This window comes from Streptopelia decaocto (genome assembly GCF_964273445.1).
Source record: "Streptopelia decaocto genome assembly, chromosome: 2".
Taxonomy (NCBI): Eukaryota; Metazoa; Chordata; class Aves; order Columbiformes; family Columbidae; genus Streptopelia; species Streptopelia decaocto.
In genome coordinates, this window is record NC_138655.1 from 35,447,370 (window position 1) to 35,471,091 (window position 23,722).

At 39.8% G+C, this 23,722-nt stretch overlaps 1 protein-coding gene across 7 annotated transcripts in view; it reads right to left on the minus strand.

The window, feature by feature from the left end:
• The window catches only part of SULF1 (sulfatase 1), a gene marked incomplete at its 5' end in the record, with an annotated part of 122,412 nt that overhangs the window by 48,496 nt on the left and 50,194 nt on the right, over positions 1 to 23,722 (minus strand). For 4 of the 7 annotated variants that reach the window (XM_082044194.1, XM_082044195.1, XM_082044197.1 and 1 more), the window contains 3 exons: positions 8,267 to 8,506; positions 14,094 to 14,326; positions 14,647 to 14,706. In XM_082044194.1, coding sequence (XP_081900320.1) covers positions 8,267 to 8,506; positions 14,094 to 14,295 — 442 coding nt within the window. Of the gene's footprint in view, positions 1 to 8,266; positions 8,507 to 14,093; positions 14,327 to 14,646; positions 14,707 to 15,150; positions 15,180 to 16,878; positions 16,925 to 23,722 lie in introns of those variants that run through there. The other 3 variants (XM_082044199.1, XM_082044198.1, XM_082044200.1) reach the window with 3 other exon arrangements.

The following is a 23,722-nucleotide window of genomic DNA, read 5'->3' on the forward strand; positions in this document are numbered from 1 at the left end:
AGTGGTTTGTTGGTCACAAACGCAGGAGAATATGAGTAATTAGACACATGAAGGGAAAAGCCTGGCTTTTAGTGAAACAAATGAGTTCAGTCCCTTCACCAGGGGTTTTCTGAGTACCACTGAGTATAAGATAGGGCAAGTGAGACAGAGCTGGTGCCCAGCGCCAGTAGTTATTGTCTGGCTCTTCATGCTCTGAATGAAGACAAGTGCCAGAGTAAAATGAAAGCACAACAGTGTCCATGAGGCCAAATAATAATCACCACAGGTGTTCTTGTTGTTTTTTGTTGATCAGACAATTGTAAACAATTAAAGCACCATAAGACATGCCACAGAGCTGCCGGGGAGCTGACATTGACATGGTGTGCTGGATCTTCACATGCTTGGCTTGTAGAGTCAACACACACCCTTAACCAAGTTCTAGCATGACACTTGCTGAATCACCCAAGTTTGAGTACTGACTGGGAACGCTCAGCTTTAGAAGCCGCTTGCACTCAGCAGTTACAGAGTTTAGGAAGCCATTTCTGCTTGTAATTAATAAAACGGAGATTATGACTCAATGGGTAAAAGCCTCATTAAAAAGTAATGCCATTTCAAGGGACATCTTTTCATTATTGCATGTAATAGCCCCCACAGGGATAACAGGAAAGATAAATGCTGATTTTTGCATTTTAATAAGACAGTTTTTATCTGCATTCTGGCAGTTTTGCTAACTGTTCCCTGGACACATTGTTATTTTTTAATCACATGTAGAGTAGCTTAGTATATCAGAATAATTGCATTCTGTGTATGTTCAATTAAATTTATGCAAACAACAACACATGGCATGGTGAACAGTTATACAGACATCTACGTGTCTCAGGAGTGGATGCAGGATATACATGTTGGTACCTAACATGAATAGACGCCTTAATACAGGTTTTTGTTTTCCCCTTAGTATTTAGCTAATGAGTCCTGAATGGGACCAAGAGATTGAGGGGACTGCAAAGGGTACAAGACAAGGAAAACTTGACCCAGAGCATGTCTGGATGTTGAAGACAGGATATTTATAGCTGAATGTGATTTGAATTCTCATAATTCCCAGTATTTTTTACAAGCATTTATGACTAACATTTATAGTATTACACAATAGAATTAGTCTCGTAACTCCTGTCAGCATTAATGGATTAGTGTACAGGTGAACTGGGCTACATTTACTGGCGAGACATCTCTGCACTTCCAGGGATCAAAGAACATATATTATGTTCTACGCCCTTGTTATTTGTTGAGGCTTATGAGAATGTTTCCGATTTAAAACAAACCCAAACCTTCAAAAAGGCGTGCTGCACTAAGGTTTAGTCACCGTGACCCAGACAAGAGCTTTAAGTAGACAGCCCACTTCCTTTAACAAAGTCAGGAAACCATTTACAGGAGCCGTGAAGCACTGTTTATATGACATTTCAGGGCTGACAATCTGTGCTTCTGGGGACAGAGCCCAGCAAAACTGCAGCTTCCGGATTATTCCAGTAAATTCTTCCTTGCTTTCTTCCCATTATGCAAGCAATAGATTCAAACCCAAGAAGTCTGATTTTTCCCTTCTGTTGAAAAATTACAGAGGTTAAGTGTATCACGTCATTAAAGTGCAGAAAGCCAGGTCAGTATGCCAGCTCTGCGTAGGAAATGAAATATGCACTGTCCCAAAAATGTGGTGAGGAAACTGAGGCACCAAGAGGTTAACCTTCAACCAGGCCTAAGTCACGCAGGAAGCCTGTGGCATTGCCAAGAATATTATTCAGATTTCACAGTTTCCAGTCTTGTAACTTAACCGCAGTAGAAAAACCTCAGGTTTTCTACTTTTTCTCCAGCTTTGTGGGTCTTTCCCAGCTGCTGCCAGGTTTACCATTGCAACCAAAAAGAGCATTAAAGATTTTATAACTCAGCAGTTGCAAAAGGCATTAGCCTATAACTTGATATAGCAATCGTTAGCCTGGGTGATGTCTTTAACAAAGCCTGTATTATGGGCCAAGCTGGTAGCACTTTCCAATATTGATGTTGTCTGACACTTCTCATTATAAGACCGTGTTTTCAGTTGCTTATAACTTTCTCATATTTGGACTGAAATTTTCCACACTGGATGTCTGCCTCAGGCTGAATTTTTTGAAGCTTCTTAGCCCAAACAGTAGCCATCTTTGAGAGCCACAGTCATGGAAAAGGAATTACATCTAACATCTGAAAAAAAATATGTGAGCTTTCGCTTGATAGCACTTTCATGCTCTGCACTGCGAGCACTAACTCTGTCAAAGACATGGTGGACTTTCTGCCAAGAAGGCATCTTTTATCATCCTGGTGAAAATCTGTCCAAAGTTTGTTCAGTTTGGAAAAAAAACCCCTACAGTTTGCATGTGCTGGAAATCTGGGCACCTTGGGACTTTATTCCCCTTCCACCTGTGAGTGGTGTCAGTAGGTGGGAGAAAGTTAACTGAAATACAGAGGCCAGGAAGTGACCAGATAAAGACAAGCAGTTTGGGGAAAGGCAGGAGATTCAGCAAAGTTGCTGAGAGCAGGGGGAAAGGAGTGGGGATTTGGGGTCCAAGACTACCAGTGTCAACCAAGAAACTAGACAGTGAGCGCAGAAAGAAGAAAAAAGCTGACTGACAAGGCAAGGGACTGGGAGAAGCAGAGATTTTGATCAGGGTGGGAGAGGAGATTGCTGATGGTAAGCAGTGGGAACAAGACATGTCTGTCAAGGACTTGCTGGACCCTGGACGGGAGAAGAGTAGGAATGACTTGAGGACAGACAGGCAGGGGGACCAGGCTCAGAGCAGAGGCTGAGGAGAGGTCTTGCAGAGCCAGAAAACTGGGATGAGCAAACTGAAGACTGGAGACTGCTCCACCTAAGGGGGTAGGATAAGGCATCCAGAAGTGCTTTTGGATTGTGGGGAGGACACAACAATGCCTGAAAGGACGCCTGAGTCTCACTGGTATCTTCCTTTCAGCAGCCACCTGAAAACCTATAGTTGCACGGACAGTGTTTTACCCATCTTTTACTAAGTGAAACACTTGAATGTGTAAACTTGCTAAAAATCTTTTAGTGTATGGTTTTCTGTGTAGTATTTAATAGCATAGAATTCTGTTTTTAAGCATAAGTAGGCAGACATTCTGTGGGTTTTGATGAGATCCTGGACAGAATCCAAAAAAGCTTCACTTCATATGATACCATAGAAGTAGAAAATCCTGCATATTATAATTTTCAGCTTTTTCCGTCTTCTAGATTTCACTTTTTGTGGACTATTTGAATGTATTCAGCATACTCACTTTTATTTACACATTCTTAGTTTGACTGAAAGTGCAATTTAACCTGAAAAGTGAGCCATATTTTTAATTATTTAAAATATTTACAAGTTAAATTATATTTGATGCTCCCCAGCCTCTTTCATACCAATTAAGAAAGAACCTCTCTCTCTCTCTTTCTTTCTTTCTTTTAAATTAGAAATATTCTGAAAACTGAAAACCAGGACTTATTTCCTGCACACTCATTCCCATCCCTGTATCATTTTCTGCCACCCTCTCTGTTTTGAAGGGGTGCGTGAGGCAGGATACAAATTAGGTCACTGAAACGATGCAGATTAAAAATAGGGTGGGTGTGCTGGCAGTGAATTGTACTGTAAGGCTGTGAACAGGAAGCTCACTGGCTTTGCCTCCAGAGGAAATGTATTGTCTGCCCGCTGCTTCAGGAGGCAAAGCTTTTGCACCCTTTATGAAAGATTAACTTGTCTCTGTGTGTCAGAAGGGAATGGCGCACAGTTTAAATACTCGTAGCTTTCAGTCTCCTGTCATCTCAGCCTTTTATTAGTCCTTTGGTCACTACACTAAGAAATGTACACGGCAGTGACAGATGTCAACTGACATGCGTCAGAGGCTGATGTGAACTGTTGAACAGACTAACTAGATGTCAAGCTAGTGACCATCTCTGTTCATCACTACACAGAGGTCTGTGACTAATGTCAAAACATGCCAGACAGTGACAACTTGATGTCCAGTCACTTCTCGAGTTTTGAGTTTTATAAATGCAAACATTTAGAAATTAACATTTGAGTTGTTTAACTTTACTGTGTTACCATTTTTGTCCCATGAGAGTCTGATAGTGCCATCAGGACACTCGAATGCATGAATCCTGAATGTTATTCTGATCACTTAATACTTCTGAGCAAGAAATAAAATATTGGGAAACACATCTTCCCAAAGACAATTATAAAAAAATGTAAGGAAATAATTGCCTAATTTGGTGATCTCTGTTCTTTCAAGTGGAACTCCGTATGGGGAGAGTTTGGCATGCTGCTGTGAGGCTGTCAGTGGTTGCTGAGCCAGGACAAACTTCTGTTCTCTCCTGCACAGTTACTCTGGCTGTGAAGGGCTGAGAGGAGGGAGGATTAGAAGGTAACTATTTTTTAAAGCAATACTAAGCTGAGAGGGCTCTGAATGCGTACACATGTTAAGTCAGGGTGAGAAACTTAAACTTACATTTCTCTTCATGTTTGCGAAGGGATGAAACTTCATTTGGTAAAAATTTAAAATTCCACAGTATGCAACGTGTGACACACTATTTAACAATAAAATGACTTCTGCATTGATGTCTCCTCGATATTGGTGGTGCTGCTGTCACAGCTCTCTGTTCTAAAATACTAAGATGATGCTTGGCTACTGCTTGGTTCTTAAATTGTAGCACAATCTTCCTTTCCTACCAGAGGAAGCCAAGGAGTTGGGGTAGCACACTCCTGGAGTTTTCTTTTGTGTTTGTAGAAGAATGGCAGTGTGAACTGACAACACCGAAGGGTACATCTGAGAGGCAAGGCTATGTATTGTAGGGCTGGGACAAAAGAGTAGAGGTAAAGAAAGTAATAGACTTGAACAGTGCTGCAAGGAGGACTGAAAGAACAGCAACTAACTAGCCAATACTCTGGAAAGCACAAAAAAAAACCCCTCTAAATCCAGCATCTAATAATCTTACAAATAAAATTTCTGCATCTAAATAGCTGAAGATATGTCTACTGACATTAAAAACTATGAGATGAAAGAAAACTTTTCAACCTTTCCTCACAATTTCCACAGAATTTGAGCAATTACAGAATGACCCTTTTTCCTCCCCAGTATGAGCAGCTGGAACCTATGTAATTAAAACAAATGTCTCATTTCTCTGAAGCTCTCCAGAGTAGCTTTGTTTTCTCTTTCTACCTATTTAGTGTGTCTTCCCTACTATTTTCTACAAATTCTAGTTTAATATTACCAATTTTGTGGACTTTCAGCAATGGAGAAGCTATCTACTTGACTCGTTGCTGCATTAGCATACAGCTTGAGAGTTACAGAAACTGTACACGTTGAAACATCCTTAATTGTTTGGGGATTTTTTATTTAATTATAATTAGAAGCAAAAGTGATTTTGGTTTGGCAGTGTTATTTATGAATACTGTCTGCCTTGCCAGCATCCAGCACAGTTCCTGCCCATGATTTAGCACAGGTGTATGATCTTCAAAAAGGGATGTTTCCATGAAATGCAACATTTCCATTAGGTCACATCAGAGTAGAACAGGATTAGAAGAGTAAAGCAGAAAAAGGAAAGAAAAAAACATTCTGTTCTTTGCCACATTTTCCCAGTGGCCTCTAATTAATACTGCAGTTTATCAGAGCACATTTCAGACCGCTCTTTAAATGGTCTGCTGTGCTTGCGTGGATTTCTCGTGGCTTCAGCAGGACTCCCCTCATAAGCAGCCTCCCACAAGTGATCAATTGCAATATAGAGGGTTTACTTATTACTGTGGCAGGTTTAGACAGCAGATGCTTTATAGATGTCAGAAACTACTCAGAGTGAACAGAAGTAAGGACATTATATAAACATTCCCCCACCCCCTTATTTCCACCAGCTTATATAATAATTCAATCCAATGCAAAAAAAGTGAGAGCTATATCCTCATAATTTTGAACAGAGAACCAGGTTGGAGGTTTTGGACATTGCCTTAGCAGGACCAGTCCCTTATCAGGTCTGCCACTTGAGTCACTCACTTCTCTTTCTCTGCCTCGGTTTGCTGTTGAGGAGGCTACTAATTTCCTCTCAAAACATGTAGAAAAGCACAGGGTAAATACCCATAGTGTCTGCAATATCAGTAGAGTCACAACTAGCCTCTGTGCCATGTGGCCACTCTCTCTCCCCAGTTTCCTATTTTTAACTCCCAATTATTCTTGACTCCCAGGTATTCTTGAGTCATTACAATTTTACTAAACTTTCTAGCTGTGAAGTGTAGATTATAAGTTAGTTAGTGGAATTTTGATGACTTTTTAATGAGGCAACACTGTCCTTGAAAAATTTATTATAAGCTCTGCTGTTCATTAATCTGCCGGGGTAATTAGAGGGTAGACTCATCTTACAAGGAATGAATGGATAACTTCTTTAGGGCCGTATTATTATAGGGTCAAACAATTACCTTGGTCAGAATTGGACTTTCATACAAGCATTTTCATTTGTTTCCATTTCCTTTTTCTCCTTCCTGCCCTTGGTTAGAACTCAGCTACCCTGACAGTGTTGGGACTGGTTTTCTTTCTGCCTGCCTCTGGAAAGGGTTTTTTTCCTTGTCTTTTTCTTTTGTCCCCTTTTTCTTTCCCATTTTATAGGGCCAAATCTGCATTCAGTAGACATCTCCATGTGCCTTCATGATACATGACAATGCAGAAGATGTACCCAAAGCAGAGTGTTTACTCCCAGATGAGCAGACAGGGCTAGTGACAGAGCTGTTCAGTTTATGCAGGAGGCATTTATTTAGTTGTGCAAGTACTAGATTACAAATCAATACGAGTAAATTTTTTAAGAACAGGAAAGCCAGGTCCTACACAAAGCAGCCATCAACCAAGCAGAAAGGATTTCTGAGACATAAGCCATGAGAGAACGCTTATATCTGAGGGCGAATTCAGCACGGTGTCCAGAAGTGACTGTCAGTTCTCTCTCCCCTCTTTTTCTCCACCAAAGCCTCGGTGCTGACCCTTACTCAGGTTTAGCAACGCTGTACTCAGATGGCAACTTCACTGAAACCAGCTTAATAGAGACTGAAGTACCTTTCAGTGCATGTGTCAGGGCAAACACCAGGTCCAAAGAAGTTAAATATTTGTCTGTTTCTGCATTCTGTGTAAAAAAGCAAAATGTCTCCAGAACTACAGATGCAGAGACAGAAGAAAAAATAGTGAGCTGTCTGTGTGGTCAAAAAAAGATGGCAAAGCAGCAGATACATTTAAAGCATTGGATATAGCAGCATTAAGAGAATTAGGAGAAGCTGAGACCCTGAAGACATTTCCCTGCTATATGTTTTGAAAGCAATCGATTCTTGTGCCTAAACCCCTGATAGAGACAAATTTCTTTGCTGCCAATTATATTGTAAGGAACGCAGCTGGCACCGAGATCTGTGCCTCGTTGGTTCTGTAAAGGAGAGTCTTTGTAGTCAAACGACACTTCTGGACAAATTGCACCCTGATGACCTTGCACAACTCCTATACCTTGCGAAAGGGAAGTCAGGCTGGAGCCTAACATGTCTACAACTTGAATCTTAGGGGATAGGTGATGCAGAAATGAATCAGGTTTTACATCAGGCTGAAGCACAGACGAGAGGAATAAGAAGAGCTCTTTGTAGACAGGAAAGGGATCTCCTGACTGCGGAAAACCACCAGGAATTTACAAGAAAACTAGCAAATCTTATTGGTGTACAGCAGAACAATCCTTCTTAAAGGCATGTTTCTACTCCTTTTCAGAAAATGCAAATGAAATATCGCCCCATGGCAAAGTTTAAATTATACCATTCACGTTGTTTCACTCCCATGACAAGCACTTGGCTCCTGTGAGGTCTCTGGCACCAGTCCCCAGCCTGGCCCTGACATCTTCTTCCACAACTGTTAGCAGCTGTCCACAAGCAGGCCATGATACTGACCATAATCACGGCTGGAACTGCCAGTTCAGACCCAAAATGCCACTAAAATGAGCCTCTTTTGCACTAGGTATAACTGCCCAACAGCTCATTTCCCACCTGGGACATTGAAACGTGAAAATATGCTGCTCCGTTACAAGTGAGTTTCTTTATATGGCCGTTAGCTGTGGATCTGGACCAGCAAGCAGTACTGCCCTCCCTCTCTGTAACACTACACCCCTGCTCTGTAGAGCCAATTGGGAACAATAGTCACTTCATTTTAGGCAGTGATTCAAGATCCATTGCCGAATATCTATCATCTTCACTTTAAACAAAGATTTATCTCTTACCTGTTCTATACCCAGTGTTATTGAGATACACAGCGAAGGTACGTGGCTCATGAGTAGCCTGCCATGAGGGAGAAGAGCAGTTTTCGTTGTTGGTGTATACATTGTGGTTGTGCACATACTTCCCAGTCAGCATGGAGGAACGTGACGGACAGCACATCGGAGTGGTCACAAATGCATTGATGAAAGAGGCCCCTCCATTCTCCATAATCCTTCTGGTTTTGTTCATCACTTGCAAGGACCCTGCAATAAGAGGCGCTGATCATCACCATGCTGCAAAAATTAGTTAGAACATATTGGCTGTTGTTCTGCTGTTAAAAGTAAAGTATCAGTGATTAGCTTGCCTTTGGACATCAGTTTGTTCTGCTCTGTAGCTGAGGTAATTTTAGGACAAAATATAAGTTGTTTATTATATCACCCAAAATATTTTTCAAGATTCCACAAACACAGAGGGTTTCTGGTATTTTGCTTTTTCTGTTGGCTGGTTGGTTTTGTTTTGTAAGAAAACAGTATATTATGCAGACTGCATCATGAGTCAATGTGCCAGTAAAATATGTAAAGTGCTGAGATTATCAATGGATCTGTTACAATTCTTTCCATTTTCTTAGATAATCAGAGAGAAAGAGTGAGAGAGAGGAAGGAAGTAAAGGAGGCAGTGAGAGATGGAAGGAGGAGAGAAAGAGAATTCAGTACCAGCTTTTCTAGAGGAAAGTTTCTGTGGACACAGGATCAGCATGTCTGCCTTGGATAGTAAAGCACCGTGCTCAAAATCAGTTTCTGGGGATAAATCCGTATGCAAAAAATATTGCCAAAATTCAGCACCTTTCTCAAGAAATTGCACTGATCCAGTTTTAAAGAAAAAAGACTGTTTTTACATCCTTCAAAACTTCTTCATGAACAACTAAGTGAGATAGGCAGAGCTGGCAGATATCTGATTGCAGAAAGACTGAGCAGCTCCTGGTAGGTTCTGTCAGTATTTACTGACAGCTGTCAAACTTTGCTCTTTCTGTTATCCAACAGAACAGAGATTGAAGCATGAGAGTGAACTGTGGATATGTCAGTATGTGCCCACAAAACAAGTCTGCGAATTATAATACTTGCACAATTTTGGTGGTAAAAAGAGGTTTCTGGAACTCTACTTTTTTTTTTTTTTATTTGTTTGTTTTTTGTTTCATTTTTTAAATTTGTTTGCAGGTTTAGATTTAAATCAATTGATTCCACTGATACAATAAGAGTTTTGCTTGGTGATTTTGTTTGGGCCACTAGAAAATCACATAAAAGTTTTGAAACAATGGAAGACATGGCTATAAAACCACAAAACTGCCAAGCAGGCTCAACTTCAGGTGTAAGCAATAAAATCTTACAAATTAGCTTACTAGTTAAAGTTAAGCATGCTCAGTTTTGCTTCTGGGCTAAGGAGTTACTGCTGAATACAAAATCTTTTGCATCAAAATTATTTGGTTTAAAAAAGGAAGAGACAGGTAGCTGTTCATCCTTTCCTTGTACAGTGTCAATGTCTGTGTCTTTAAGGATACCCTTAATACCTTGCATATAAGTCACCATCAATTTGGACTCTTGCTTTTCACAGCCTTTTTTTCCTAAATGCAGAGCGTCTGAATTTGTGCTTTCCTGAACTCAATACAGATAAAATCCATGTGTTTAGAGAGATGAAGAGGTAGGAGAGTAACTGAGAGGTCCCAGAACACAAAAGGTCTCCATTTGTATGAGTGCGAGCATGTCACTGAGTTGTTGAGTAAAAGTCAAATGAAAAATCACCCTTGTTCTACGTGTCTTTTTCTTAGACCCCAGGCTGGCTTTTTCTTTTTAGTATTTGTTTTGTTTTGTTTTTGCCATAGCTCTCCCATTTTTGAAATGTCACAGTCTGTTATGGAAAGCTCAGCTATAAAATGCTTCGAGGCCCTCAGATGGAAAGTGCACTCTTCAGGTACGCAAATGCAGGGTAACAACAACAGAGCTGATGTGTACTTTCATGCCTCTATGCATTATAAATGAGGAGCTGTTAGAGCTCTTCCTCATTCCTCTTCTGGGTCAGCTCTCTGCTCTCGCAAACCTGCTGTTTATGAGTAAGTTTTTCCTCCAGCTATGCACTTACTGACACTGATAATAGATTTAGCGACTCTGGAAATTCTGGAATAGGCACTTCAAAGCAGGTGAGACTTCCTCATTTGGAAAACAAAACATAAGTAGGAGATAAAACTTGCTTCTATAAGTTATAATACTTGGCTGTCCGTAGCTGTCATAGCAGCTTGTGCTTTTTACCATCTGGCCCACAGTCTTCAGGGCACATGTACTCAGGCACTGTCTGACAGCAGGACCCTCACGCTCTATGCAACCGATTGGGGAGCACCTGAGGGGAACCAGATAACTGGGAACGGCCACTTTGGATACAGAAATTAGCAAGTTTTGTCAAGCAAGAAACTCAGTGTCCCTTCTCAGTCTATTCTTATATATCAAGAATATGTTTCATAACCAGGGTTTCATGACAAGTCTTAAAGTTGCTATGGTTTTTCATCCAGGTGTTTCACAGGTGGGCAAGTCTACAAAGCAATAGCTAGAGCCACCTTGTCTTTATATGGGTGGTACACAAGACCCCAGGAAAGCGGTGGACTTTCTCAGATCTCAGCACATATCCCCATTTTTCAGCTTATGTTTTTTACTGTTTTAGTTCTAGTGAAGATGGAAAGCAAACCAGGCAAATTATGCCTGATGTGATGTATCCACCTGATGCTGTGATCTCTTCACCCAGTGCTGCACTCAGTGGATGGTTTATACAGATCTCACTGGGTGGTGCATTAGGCTGTAAGCAAATGTATAGAAAGAAGTAAATGTCTCAAATTATTTCCCCTCCCCCCAACTTTTCCCACTCCTGTGAAATCTCAAAGGCCTGTCTGTTAGAAACACTGGAACTACCAAAGTATTCACTAAATTTGACTCCTTTCTGACATTGTGCAAGATAGTATTTACAGTGAGGATTATAAGAGTGATTGGGGGGTCATTTTTGAGGTACTGATGTGTGCAAGTGATAGAGAGTCTGGAGGACAGGGGAAGAGACTAAAGAGTGAGCAAAATTTGGAAATACCTGTACTCATGGCTGAACAGAGTACAGACCTGACTCCAGCGGGAGCTGATGCCAGTGCCCTGAAAAGCAGCAGCAGGTTGTCTCCAGGGGGGGGGGCATAGTTCTGGGCAGCTATGGGTTGTGGGAGCTGGTGCTTTGTCTTGAGCAAGGTGTTCATTTGCCTCTGCATTGGGCAGTTTTTTCTCTACCCTCTGGTTATTGGCAGGGGAAGTGCACAGAGGCACAATTTAACCAGTCATTTCCAGCTTCTGGGCTCAAATAATTGCCAAGTTTCTTTAAGAGCTGTGGGTCAGGCTGCTTCACACCACTTAAGTTGCCATGCACCTGCTGATCTATAATATCCTTCCTCTGTAATACATTCTTCCCAGCATAAATAGGAATGGATTGAACCTGTGGAGCAATTTGTGGGTTTTATCTGATAAGTTGAATAAGACAGCAGCTCTGCTGAACTTCTTTGCATTCAGAATGCAAAACTCAGGGGGATGGTACAGATCAATAGGAAGATGTGCATACTCTTATGCTTTCAGCACTGACTAAATGCAAGCTCCCTGCCTCTTGTAAATTTTACTTTGGATAACTCCCATGTATATCATTTGCACCCAGGCAGATGAATATTTTGGTTCAATGCTTATACGTGCTCTGGAAACAACTCCTTTCTGATTGAAGTCTATAACATACCTTATATGCTCTTATGTTAAAGCATCCATTTAGAACAGCTTTTAGAAATGTTTGTGCTGGGAATACAACAGCAAATAATCCATACTGAGAGACTATCCAGTTTTGTGATTTTTGGATACCAATGCCAAAGTTTTATTCTGTTTGTGGCAGAAAGTGTTACTTCACATTGACCTTTGGAAAATTTGAAATTTTTCTCAAGAATCACTGAGGGGTGAGGGGATAATTCACACATGGAAAACAGTCTGGTTTTACTTTTCAAATAAGGGGAATGATTTATTAGCAGAAATGCAAATAATGCAGTATAATAAGTCTTAGGGCTGAATCCTGTTTCCTGTGAAATGATCTATGAAAAGGGGAAACCTGTGTCTACATTCAATGCAGAGGGAATGCACATGTGTCCAGGCTATTGCTCGGCTGCCTGCTAATCAGAGCCAGAGTGCCCTGAAAACTGGCAGGGCAGAGCAGCTTTCAAAGAGAGGAGCTCCACAACAAGAACAAAGTGGCTTCGCACATCCTTCCTCCTCTTTCACCACTTGCAAACCCTCTTGCAAGACTGAAGACAGCAAGTCAGTAATGTTGTTCAGAGATGTGTCTGCTGACCTACCTTCCCCAGTGCCCTGGAGAAAGTAGGCTCTTGCAGACCACAAAAAGGAAGATACGCCTTTACCCTTTAAACAAAATTTTCAGAATTACTCTATCAAGAAGAAATGCATTCCTACTGTAATAGCTGTATTTTAGGTAAAAAAATAGAGATGGAAACAGCCATTCATTATGCAGTGTGGTTAAAGAGAGAAGACGTTTGAAAGAGTGAGAAATAAAAAAGATAAGATGTGCTCAGATCTAAAGGTCCAGTCTTGGAGCTCTGCTCCATAAAAGTACTAACTCTCAATCATGAAATGCACTTTATTAATTATGTTCTCAGAACCCTGAGGGAGTGTGTGAATTATTATTGCATCATGACAAATACAAAAATGCCAGCAACTAAATAGCTGCTTCTAGATCACTTTTTGTCTACAACTTTTTGGCTGAAAGCATGTGATCTTAGAAAAAATGAACTATTTTATTGTAAGTTTTCTGGAATTAAGCATTTTGATTTTTCAATGTCATATGGCATTTTGTTTAGAAATTGACTATACTGTTATTAAAAACATGTCTTTCATTAAAAAACACTAAGAATGCAAGATTTCATTCCAAATTGATTTTCCATTTTTTCACCTTTTTGATCTTGCCTCCCACCCCCAAAATAAAATATTTGCTTAGGGGTAACCTAAAATGATCCTCTTTCTCTCCTTGATTTTTCACTTTGGGCAGTGAACCAAAAAATCAGTTATATGTATAGCTACCATTAATATCTTTCTAACTTACTTAATGGAAAACATTCAAAGGCCTCCTGGAACATCATCCAAGTGTTTTAACTTTTTCCACCCTAAGAAAAATATGTGAAAACTACTTCTGGCTGGTATGTCCAGGTTGTGCTCAGATATTCAGTATACTTAAGAAAGCAAAATTATCCTACTTTTTATACATATAGCATAGTTTTAAAGCAGATGGATTTTAAACACTTTAATAATTCATAGAAATATTGTGTTCTGAAACCAGGCCAGTTTGTCTGTGTGCATAAACATGCCAGATGACATAAATGCATGTGAAAAATATGTGGACAATATAGATGCTCATTTATACAGTACTGAGGAAAAGGTTAACCTTAAAAAGCTCAAATTTTTAAATACTACAGAAAGTCACAAAGTGAAAAAGGGCTTTTGATGCAAGTTTTTTTACATGTATGTCCTTGCATGCATTATTAACTCCTTTTATGGTGGTGATTAAAGCCTTCCATGGCAGATTTTGATAAGCATGTATTTTCTAAAGTCTGTAATTAAATCTGATGAATGTTATTAAATAATATGTGTTATCTCATTTTCCAAACTTGTCCCACATTCTGACTGTGTTCCAGGACCAGTACCTTCTCTGAATTTAGAGCATTTTCTGCTTGGCAGAAATTACTGAAAGACACATGACAAAATGAAGTAGCAAACAAAAAATATTTCTCACCTAGCTCCACATCTTGATCATCTGTGAGTACAAGGATGATATTTGGCCTGATATTTTTTCGCTCCTGCTGCACACGTCCTCTGAACCTTGGGGACTTGATGGTGGAACAGTGACTTGTTAGCAATTCAGTACTGAGCACTGCCAAGATGAGTGTAAACCAAGAAGACTTCATAGTAGCTCCAGTATTTAAATGAAAAGACATCCAGAAGTGTCTGAGCTCCAGTTTTCAAGACCTGTAGGGAGGAAAAGAAATGTTGTTCAAGCACTAAATAAACTTCCAGTCACACAGTGAAAGGATGACACATAGGGAAGTCAAGCTTGACACATACCATTTAACATGATTATAAGCCATATTGTGGAATAAGTGCTTTATTCTGTAATTTTCTAAGAATAAACTCGGTCATTCTGCAACTACACTTTCTCAAACAATTTTGCTTGAAGTTGTGCTACTGCTTGCATTTTATATAGGCATGACTTCTAGTATACTTCTTACAGCGCTCCTTCTCCTACACCCCACGCTTCTTTTATGCAGATTGTTCCTTACATTCAGTACCTGGGTGCAGTATAAAATTTCTGGGATGCAGACGTGTTCAGAACATCTGTAGGAGGAGCCCTGTAGGAAGGTGAAAGCAGAAGAGTTGTCAGTCAAAGACCTCAGTACTGTGGCTGTGCTTCAAAGTCTCCAGAATTGTTCATTACAGCTTCTTTTTCTGTCCTGAAAGAAAAGAGTAGAAAAAATTTGCATTCCCCCTCCCAGCTCTCTGCGTAGTGGTTAGATGCCACCTTGGCTGCTAGAGATACAAGAAATATATCTCACATCATCAAACGCAGGTGCTTTTCCAACATTTATAGCCAGCCTGAGATTCTGAGAACAAGAGTTAAACCCAGCATATGGCACCTGGCAAGCAATAAAGCTATTTTAGGTTAACTCACCTGCATGGGCGACTAAACCCTGACATAGCAGAGTCTTTTGCAATCTGCATTGGATCACTACGTGAAAAGTCATCTTCCCACAGACAAGAAAGCTCATATTAAGTGACAGTCCAGATGATCTTACCCAGCATTGTGAAAGAGCGTAACTGTCCCTCAATCAATCAACGACAGACCTGAGTGCCTCATCCATAATGCACAGTACCTCTGGCACAGCCTCATCCTCGACACTCTGCTTCCAGACATGGCTCAGTACGTTATCAGAACCCCCTCTCTGTGCCTGTCAGTCAAACAGCTTTGCTTTTGTAAGACCTGATGCAAGCACAGAGGCTTGGCTTTGCTGCAGCAGATTTAAACCTGTGACTGAAAATGACTGATTGGCCTGGGGAGGAACCGGGAACCACTTACACTTTAACATTTTTGGCATTACTGACTGAAGCTCTGCAAAACCATCCTGTTATACAAGGAAAGGGCGGGGATATCTGGGGGCAAAAAGGAAAGGGGTGGGAAATAAACCATAGAGTCATGCCTGCTCCCTCCAGGGTATTGACCTGCCACATATATTCTTTTTGGTTTTATTTTGGGACTATGGATAAAGCACAATGACATCAGTCAATAAAAAAATCCCACAAAACCACCCAAGAACATTCAAGGTCTGCCCAAGGGGGAGCCTGCATGGGAACTGGGGTGCACAGGAGATAATTAGACTGGAGCATAATTCACGAGGAGATCTGTGCACCCACACCTGAGATATCATATTCAAACATGCAGCGTGAACTACAAGGAGATTAATAAGAAGAAATAATTTAATGAGAGCAACACAGAAGACAAATAGGGCCCCATCACTCACCTAAAATTGTTAATAGGAAGGTGCTCTAAATTTTGGGGGAAGAAGCCACAGGAGATGGAGGGGATGGGACTTGGTGCTGGACTGCTAGAAAAAGGATCATGTTCTTGTTTTCACATACACCTTTTATTTTAAGCTTCGCAAGCTAAACAGTTTCATGCTCCTCACTCTGGCAGGCTGTAATTACACCAGAAGAGTGTGAATGTCTTTAAAAGGAAAATCCAAGTGTCTGTTGTGTGGAAATCTTGTCTTTCATTGTCTCTGCACCAACAAACAGTCCAGGCTCCGACTAACATTAGAGCACTGCAAAGCCAATACAGGGGATCAGGATTTAACTTTAAATGCCATTTCGGTGATTACACAACATTCAGATAAGCAGACTGGAAGTCTGTAATTAGTCTGGACTGACTTTTAAAAATACTTCAATTTCCATCTACTTGTTGTAAGTCACATAAAAGCTGACAAAAACCCGGAAGACCAGGGTTACTGGAGAAGTCAGCCTTCTTCTGACATCAGACACCACACGGTCTTGGTACAAAAACAGAAATACAATTTCTCTAAATGTCTGATCTTTAAATAGCAAAACTTTGACTCACCTCACAAAGCACAAAAGGCTATGTGAAGTGAGACTCCGTGTTTAGTATCTTACCTCAGTTGTACCATGCAGCAAACTTTTTCAGACAATGTTGACCCAGAAAGCGCAGTCATCCTGACTGCACTGTGCAAACATTGGCACCAACACGTTTGAATAAACCCCCACAGTACGAAACTGCAAGTTCTTGACAATTACACCTCAGTGGTAATAAAATTTACACTAATCCCAATGAACATAAACAAGTATTCTTCCTTTCACATTCTTTGGTCTATATTAGTTTTAAAAAAATCCTTTTACTTCAGCAAGTTAGGGCCAGCTTAGGCAATTCTTTTCTAGGAAAAAGAGTATGAAGCGTTTCTTTTCCAACTCTGATTTTTTCTGCTTGGTGGATAAAGAAAACCATCAGAACTGACCTAGGTGTATAAAATTAATGATCCAAATGTATTTGAATGGTTCTTGTACAAGATCACAGTAATGCCACCTTTTGTTGCTCCTAACTATTTCAGTTTTGTGTCCAACAAATCTTTATTAAAAGGCAATCTTCGACAACTTGGCTTTTTACAGCATGTTTCCCAGTTCTAGAAAGAAATGAGGTAAAGAAAACTGTCAAAATACAGGCTAGATAGGGAAGACAAGGCTGCAGTGTTTGTGTTGGATATCAGCTGGCAGTATACAAGTGCCCTACAGACACTGTGATTTGTCTTGAGAAATAGATAAAAATAGAAGAAATTCTAAAAGTGACCTTTTCAAATTCACATGGGGAAGTAAGCATAAATTCTTTTGTGTTGTGTTCAAAAATCAAGACAGTACTATAAAATGCTTTTCTCTAGCCAAGTAATCAAGTGCTGATCACAATTTCTATGCATGCTATTTGGAAAATGTAAATAATATTTTTCCTATAGAACATACCTGTGACAACTGAAAGGTAGTCAGTAAATAAATGAAACCAGAGAAATACAAAGAAACTGTATTTTCCTCATGTGAATGTAATTTTTTCTTTCAGCCATTTCCTCCTCCCCCCCCCACCCTCCACAGGAGCACAAATTTGTAGTTTGTACTCACCTTTCATAGTATAAAATCTGAAAGCTTGGATCTTTATTTTTTTTTTCTATGCTGCTAGTATTATAACAGGCAGTTCAAGGACTTGTTGGCATGGAGAATTAATTACCCGTGAAACTTGAATTACATTGCCAAGGCACTGCAAAGAAGGGCTACAGTGCCACTTCTTGTGATGTGGAATAAAAACTAGGAGGATTTTATTTCTAAGTCTCTTAAAAGAATATCTTTCAGTGGCCAGGAAGAAAAGCAAAAGGTAGAATAGTATATTTTGAAACTGTTTGTAGATTTTATATTCGGTTTGGCTGAGAAATACTTAAGATTTTTCAGTGCATGGGCTGAAAGTGCTTAATTTGGAACACAACAAAAGACAGAGAGTTTTCAAAAAAGAGCATTTTCCCTTTGAAAATCCACTTTGTTTTCATGTCCACATTTTTTACTATGCTCAATTAAAGTGCCATTTTGTGTTTAGCCAGTAAAAAACTGTCCAGTACCATACATATTTACGAAACAGTGCATTGAGTATCCACAAGCATACTCCATTATAAGCTTTAAAGATGTATTGACTTCTTCATAATTAATATTCTACAAATGAGGCTTCCACATATCCTTGCATACAGAACCTGGCTTACACGGACTGATTTCTTTCTTGTTTGTAAATCTGAAATCAAATGTGTCAATAATGAGTGGTAACAAAAGGCCAATGACTTTGTCTTCTCTGCACCAAAGTGTTGATGTTTCCTTTTGAGCATGAGCAGTGAGGACATCACATCATTCGAAGTCATAGATTAAGGCCTGCTGTTCTAGTGGCCTTTCCATCCAGAAAAAAAGGGATCAACTCTGGCCAAAAAGGAAACAGCAGTAATAATACTAGTAATAATGTGCACTGTGATTGTGTAGCTTCAGAACCAGAATTCCGGTTTCGGTTCCCCCGATATTAGCAATAAATGTGCCCAGTGAACTGAGAATATAAGGTACTGCAGGGATCCTAAATCAAGAAACTCCTAATGTGGTAGCAATTTTGTGGTTTAGTGTGTTGTTCCTTATTACTATCCAGTATCTCACCAATTATTTCTCTGTACTTAGATTTCCCTGCCTCCAAAAATTGACATAGTTGTAATTAATTAAGATACAGTCCACAAACAAACATTTTACCACTTAGGACATTTTGAGATTCACTGACAAGTGCTAGGGACTTGCACAAAAATATATCAAAAGCATGGAAAAGAAGCAGAAGAACTCATAATTGCAAGCAAGAGATTGCTTCATTTCCTTCATGAAAAAGACAATCTTGGATAATTTCTTCCTACAGTTAACTCTGATAAATAAATGAATAAGGCCTCTCAAACAAACAAAACCTCAGATATCAATCACCACAAGTAAATGAGATTTCCTTCCTCACCCCAAGCAGAGGAGCATTATCTTCCCATGTATTTTACCTCTGACCTGCCGACTTGATGGTTTTGGCTTCGATAAACATTTTTCACAGCAATATGACTCCAATGTTGTCTGTTTCCTCAAAATCAGATTTTCCATAAGAAAAATGGAAAGGTGAAGGACAACAAGGAGAATTCTCATCATGCATAAAAAACAGAGTAGCGATTCTGCTGTTGACAGTGTTTTGTAGTTTCCAATACGACCTTGCTGGTTAGTCACATTGGTGGGCACCTGGTCAGCATAATTTCAAAAGACTGCCAGTCTGCCTGTAGTGCCAGAAATCACTGTCACTGGCATCATTTTAATTGGAGTTGGCTTCACCCACCAGTGCCCCTATGAATGTCAGATTCGGTGGTTTACACCTACCATTTTCAGTTCTTTGCTTTAAGGTGAAATGCGTCCACCTAGTAATGCTGCTGTACTCATTCATGTTTTGCATACATGGAAACTTCGAGGTGAAAGGGAGTGAAAGTGGTTTTCTCAGCCACTCATATATGGTTTCTGTGAATATTTGCTGTTTATTTCAAAGGGTGGATGGACCTCTCAAAGTCTCACAAAGTCTGAATCATAGCAGGTGTGCTATTAGAGAACCAACAAAATTAGTAATTTCATGACATTAGTAATTGTGTGAAGATTGTTCAGACAGACTGAAATACACAATAAAAGGTCAGGGAGGTGAGATGTTCATCTGCACCAAAGCAGCCAAGCGGTGCAGAAGTCTTAAATCTCTCCTTAAATCATATTGCCTTGACAACTAGAGGGTTGTAACACCCTACAACAACAATAACAACTCTGAGTTTCGCTAATATAGTAAAGCACTTAAGTGGAAAAAGCTGTTGACAGACGTCTGATTTAAGTTTAGTAATGTTAATGCTCTTCTCACATCTTACACTTCTATCTTGTATTTAAAAGGCAAACACCGCAATCTCAGACAACCAGGCACGACCGCGGAAATCTGCGGGTCAGGTTCCTGTGGGAATATCAAGTCTGTAGCCATGAGAAACACACATACTGTACAGCAGAAGTCAGGAAAAAGCGAGACCTACCATCTCTTCTTAAAGGTTAATCCCTTAATCTTAGTTGTAAAATATAGGATTTACAGTGAACACAAAGAATGTAGTTCCTATCTGGGTCTAATCTAACTATCATCTATTGCATTTCCAACACACTTTACAAATTAATCAGTTATCTGCTCACCTTCCAAATGTAATCTATGTATTATAATGATGTATCATCAGAGCCTGAGGCTAGTTTAATTTAAAGTAACTATGATTTAAAGTAATTGCAGGCGGGGAGAATCATAACCTTATATTATGTGTTTACATTGCGATTTTGCAAACAGTTACAGACAGGAAAGGAAAAAGTCTGCAGTGACTTGAAAGTAAAATCTACACTTGCTAACCCACTTTTATAACTTTGTACAGGGTAAAGGATATTCTTAGTAGGCAAAAGTTTCCAACACTTCATATGTCAGAGTAAAACGACAAACTCCAATAACATTTTAAAAATACATAACTGCAGAAGAAATGATCTGTCTTTAAAAATGGAAAATACATCTTTGATTTTAATGCTGTTAATATAGTTGACCAAACCATTAAAGAAAATTAAAAATAATATTTTTATATTAACTTCAAATCTGTGAAAGTTTTAAAAGAAAATTCCTCCATGTTTTTCAGTTAGAAGAGTGCCTGCTGCTAAGTGACAAGCTTCTAATAACATACAGTTACTTAAGTTTATTTCTCACCACCTGATTTACTTTCTTTTAGAATTTCATATTTCAACACAGCCAAGAAATGCACTTGTCATACAAAAGAGCCTGGTATAATTGAGCCAGATGACATGCCCCACAAGTAAAATCAGCCATTCATGAAAGCTGGTCACTAGAGGCCATTTCAAACAATGCACATTTCAAAGTAATCTAAAGTAATCCCTTTTCTCTACTGATTTGGTTTCCAGGCAGTCTTAAGCACATGTGTGCAGCAAACAGGAGGCTTATTAAAACCTGATGTTATATTGGAAGTTATAATGCCACCGCCTTGTGATTGAATTCTGTGTCTGTTAGTCTTCAAAGAGAGGGAAAAAAATCAATTAAATTTATATGCTTATTAAACATGAGTGTCATGATATGTGCAGTTTATTAGCACTTGCTAAATAATTAAGACTGAGAAAGATAATTAGATGTGCACAAGGCTCCAAAGAGGCTTCTGATATCTGATTTTTTTTATCTTTAATGAAAGTGGCTTTCCAGCTACCAGGTAATATAATTGCTAAAGATGTCAAGTGTTGTTCAAATATAAAGAGTAAAATTTGTGTGTGAAGGAATTTGAGGTAACTTTAAAATTCCATTTTAAAACCACATATCTTTGCTATATTCCTACTCACTTCAGCTGTGTGGGGCCTTATGAAAACACAGCACACAATAACACACCGAGTATTCAGTGATCCAGTAAGTAGTCTTGAGTTGGGAAGTCATATCACAAGGGTGAACAACAGCGACACAGTTTGCACATTTCTTTAAGTTCCTATTTAAGTTCACTGGTTTTAGACACTGTGCAAGAGCACAGGTGTCCATGTCTCCTTTAGATAGAAAACACTTTCAATTTAAGAAGGTTCCTTCCTAGATACGTTTCCTTCTCCTCAAAGGTCTGCAGCTGTCTTTGAAAGTGGGTTTTTTTTAATTTGGTAAACAGTTTGTTTTCCTAAATAAATGTACATGATTAACTTGAATATGAATATAGCATCTTTAGCACAGTAGATCTATGGATTTACTTATGTAGGAGAAGACAGAAAACATGCCTGTTTCCTCATGGTAATGTACACACTTCCATTATCACAGGGAGAGGTTGTGGTGGATGCACTTGACCCCTCCCCAGCCAAACCAGCAGCAGTTCGTTCCAGGTTTCCAGAAGAGGGGCCTGAGTCACAGCCAGGCCAAGAACTTCTTCCAGGAGACCCACAGGGAAGAAGAATGGCACATTGAAGGCCAGTGGCTTGTGGGTACAGGGAGTCTCATGCAGACTTTTCCTACTGTATGCAATTTGACAACAAGTCAGCCACTTTATCCTATAAATATGACAGCCTGGATGAGCCCACTTTGAGCTCTCCCTGCTAAATAAGTGAGCTGTATGGCAATGGTTTTACTACTCAGAGGTCAGTGGATGAGCCCAATTCAAGTTCAATATTGATCATTTAGCTCAAGTAGATGCACACCAAATGTAATGGGTTGTTTAGATATATAAGGTTGTATGATTTTTAGTGTACTCTTTTATTCATGTTACTTGGTAGACTAGATTTCCTAAAATTTTAAGCTGTAAGCTCCTACTTGTATTTGCCAAAAGTAACTGCAGACTACACTAAATATCTGCAAGATGAAGTCTAGCTTGCATTTTCCTGGGAAAAATTAAACTGACTGGCAAAACAATGATCCAAGGCTAACACAGAGACATCACAGACATCTGGAACGTGGGCCCTATTTTTGCACTTCACTGAGAAGAAAGGATTTATCCGGACAAAACAGCACCTTCAAGGATATGGACCAAAACCAATGTCTACAACTGAACAAAACAGAGGCCTACATAGAGTCAGGGAAAAGGAGTCCAATGGGGAGCAAGGGACCTAGTGGCGAAATTTTGCTATTGGACTGGATCTTGATGTGAAGAGTCTGTAAAGATATAAAAGTTTGTAGTTTTCTATGCTAGGGCAGACCTCTGTGTAGGTACCCGGCTTGAGCCAGCCCTTTTATTATTTTACTCCATTAAATATTTTTCCTGAAAATTTTGCTTCCTGAAAGTCTACTTTGCACGCAATTACGGGTCTCCCCTGAAAGTTTGCCTTTGGAGCTCTAAGTACAGGCGCTGGAGCAAACGGTTGTCAGGGGAAGAAGAACCCTGAACGTTTGCATCATGATGGATATATGCGTGGCCTGAGAATTTGCCTTTGGAGCTTCAAAATACAGCCTCTGGAGTGAACAGTCCTCAGGGAGAGAAGACGCCTGAAGGTTTGCTTCATGAACAAATACGTGCAACTGGAAGGAAGGTAGGCGATGCTTGGTTTGGTATATCTGCCCCATGCAGTAAATAATAGAGCAAAGCTGCCACCGAACTCTTTAAAGTTATGCTTCTCTTTAAGAAATCTAAACGTTGTTCTGCAGCAAGCAGAACCCAAAATCACTCCCCCACAACAGAGGTTTAGCTAGGTTTTGCCAGCACATGGCTGGGTGGTCTTGGGTAGAAGCTGAGCCTAATGCAGGGGTGCCTTGGCTGCTCTCCTTGCTGACTGCACAGGGGAAGCAACAGGAGCTCATGGGGACCAAAGGAGTCTACGTAAGGATTGAAGCATGAGGAATTGGCAGTATGAATCTATAGGAGAATATGGATGTGCTCTACTAGGTACTCCTAGGAGAGGATCTCAGGTGTACTTTTAACTACAACACAGAAGGATGGAGTTCTCACAAACATCACAGGAATTTAGGCAGGTGCCATCCCCTTGTTAATCAGGAGGGTCAGACAGTTCCTATAAGTGCTTTTCAAACACTTACTCTCCTATATTACAGTGCAGAAAGTGAACTTATTCATAGCATTAGTACTTTGTCTGCTTACATGCACAGGGAGCGTGCTTACATGCACGTAGATCCACTATAGACTACATATAGTGTCTGTTGACTTTCTCTTTCACTTCCAGGTCTGGAGATCAAGTCTAAAGTTTTGGTTGTTTTGTTGTTTGTTTGTTTGTTTGTTTGTTTTTTTGAGTAGTGCCATTATATTA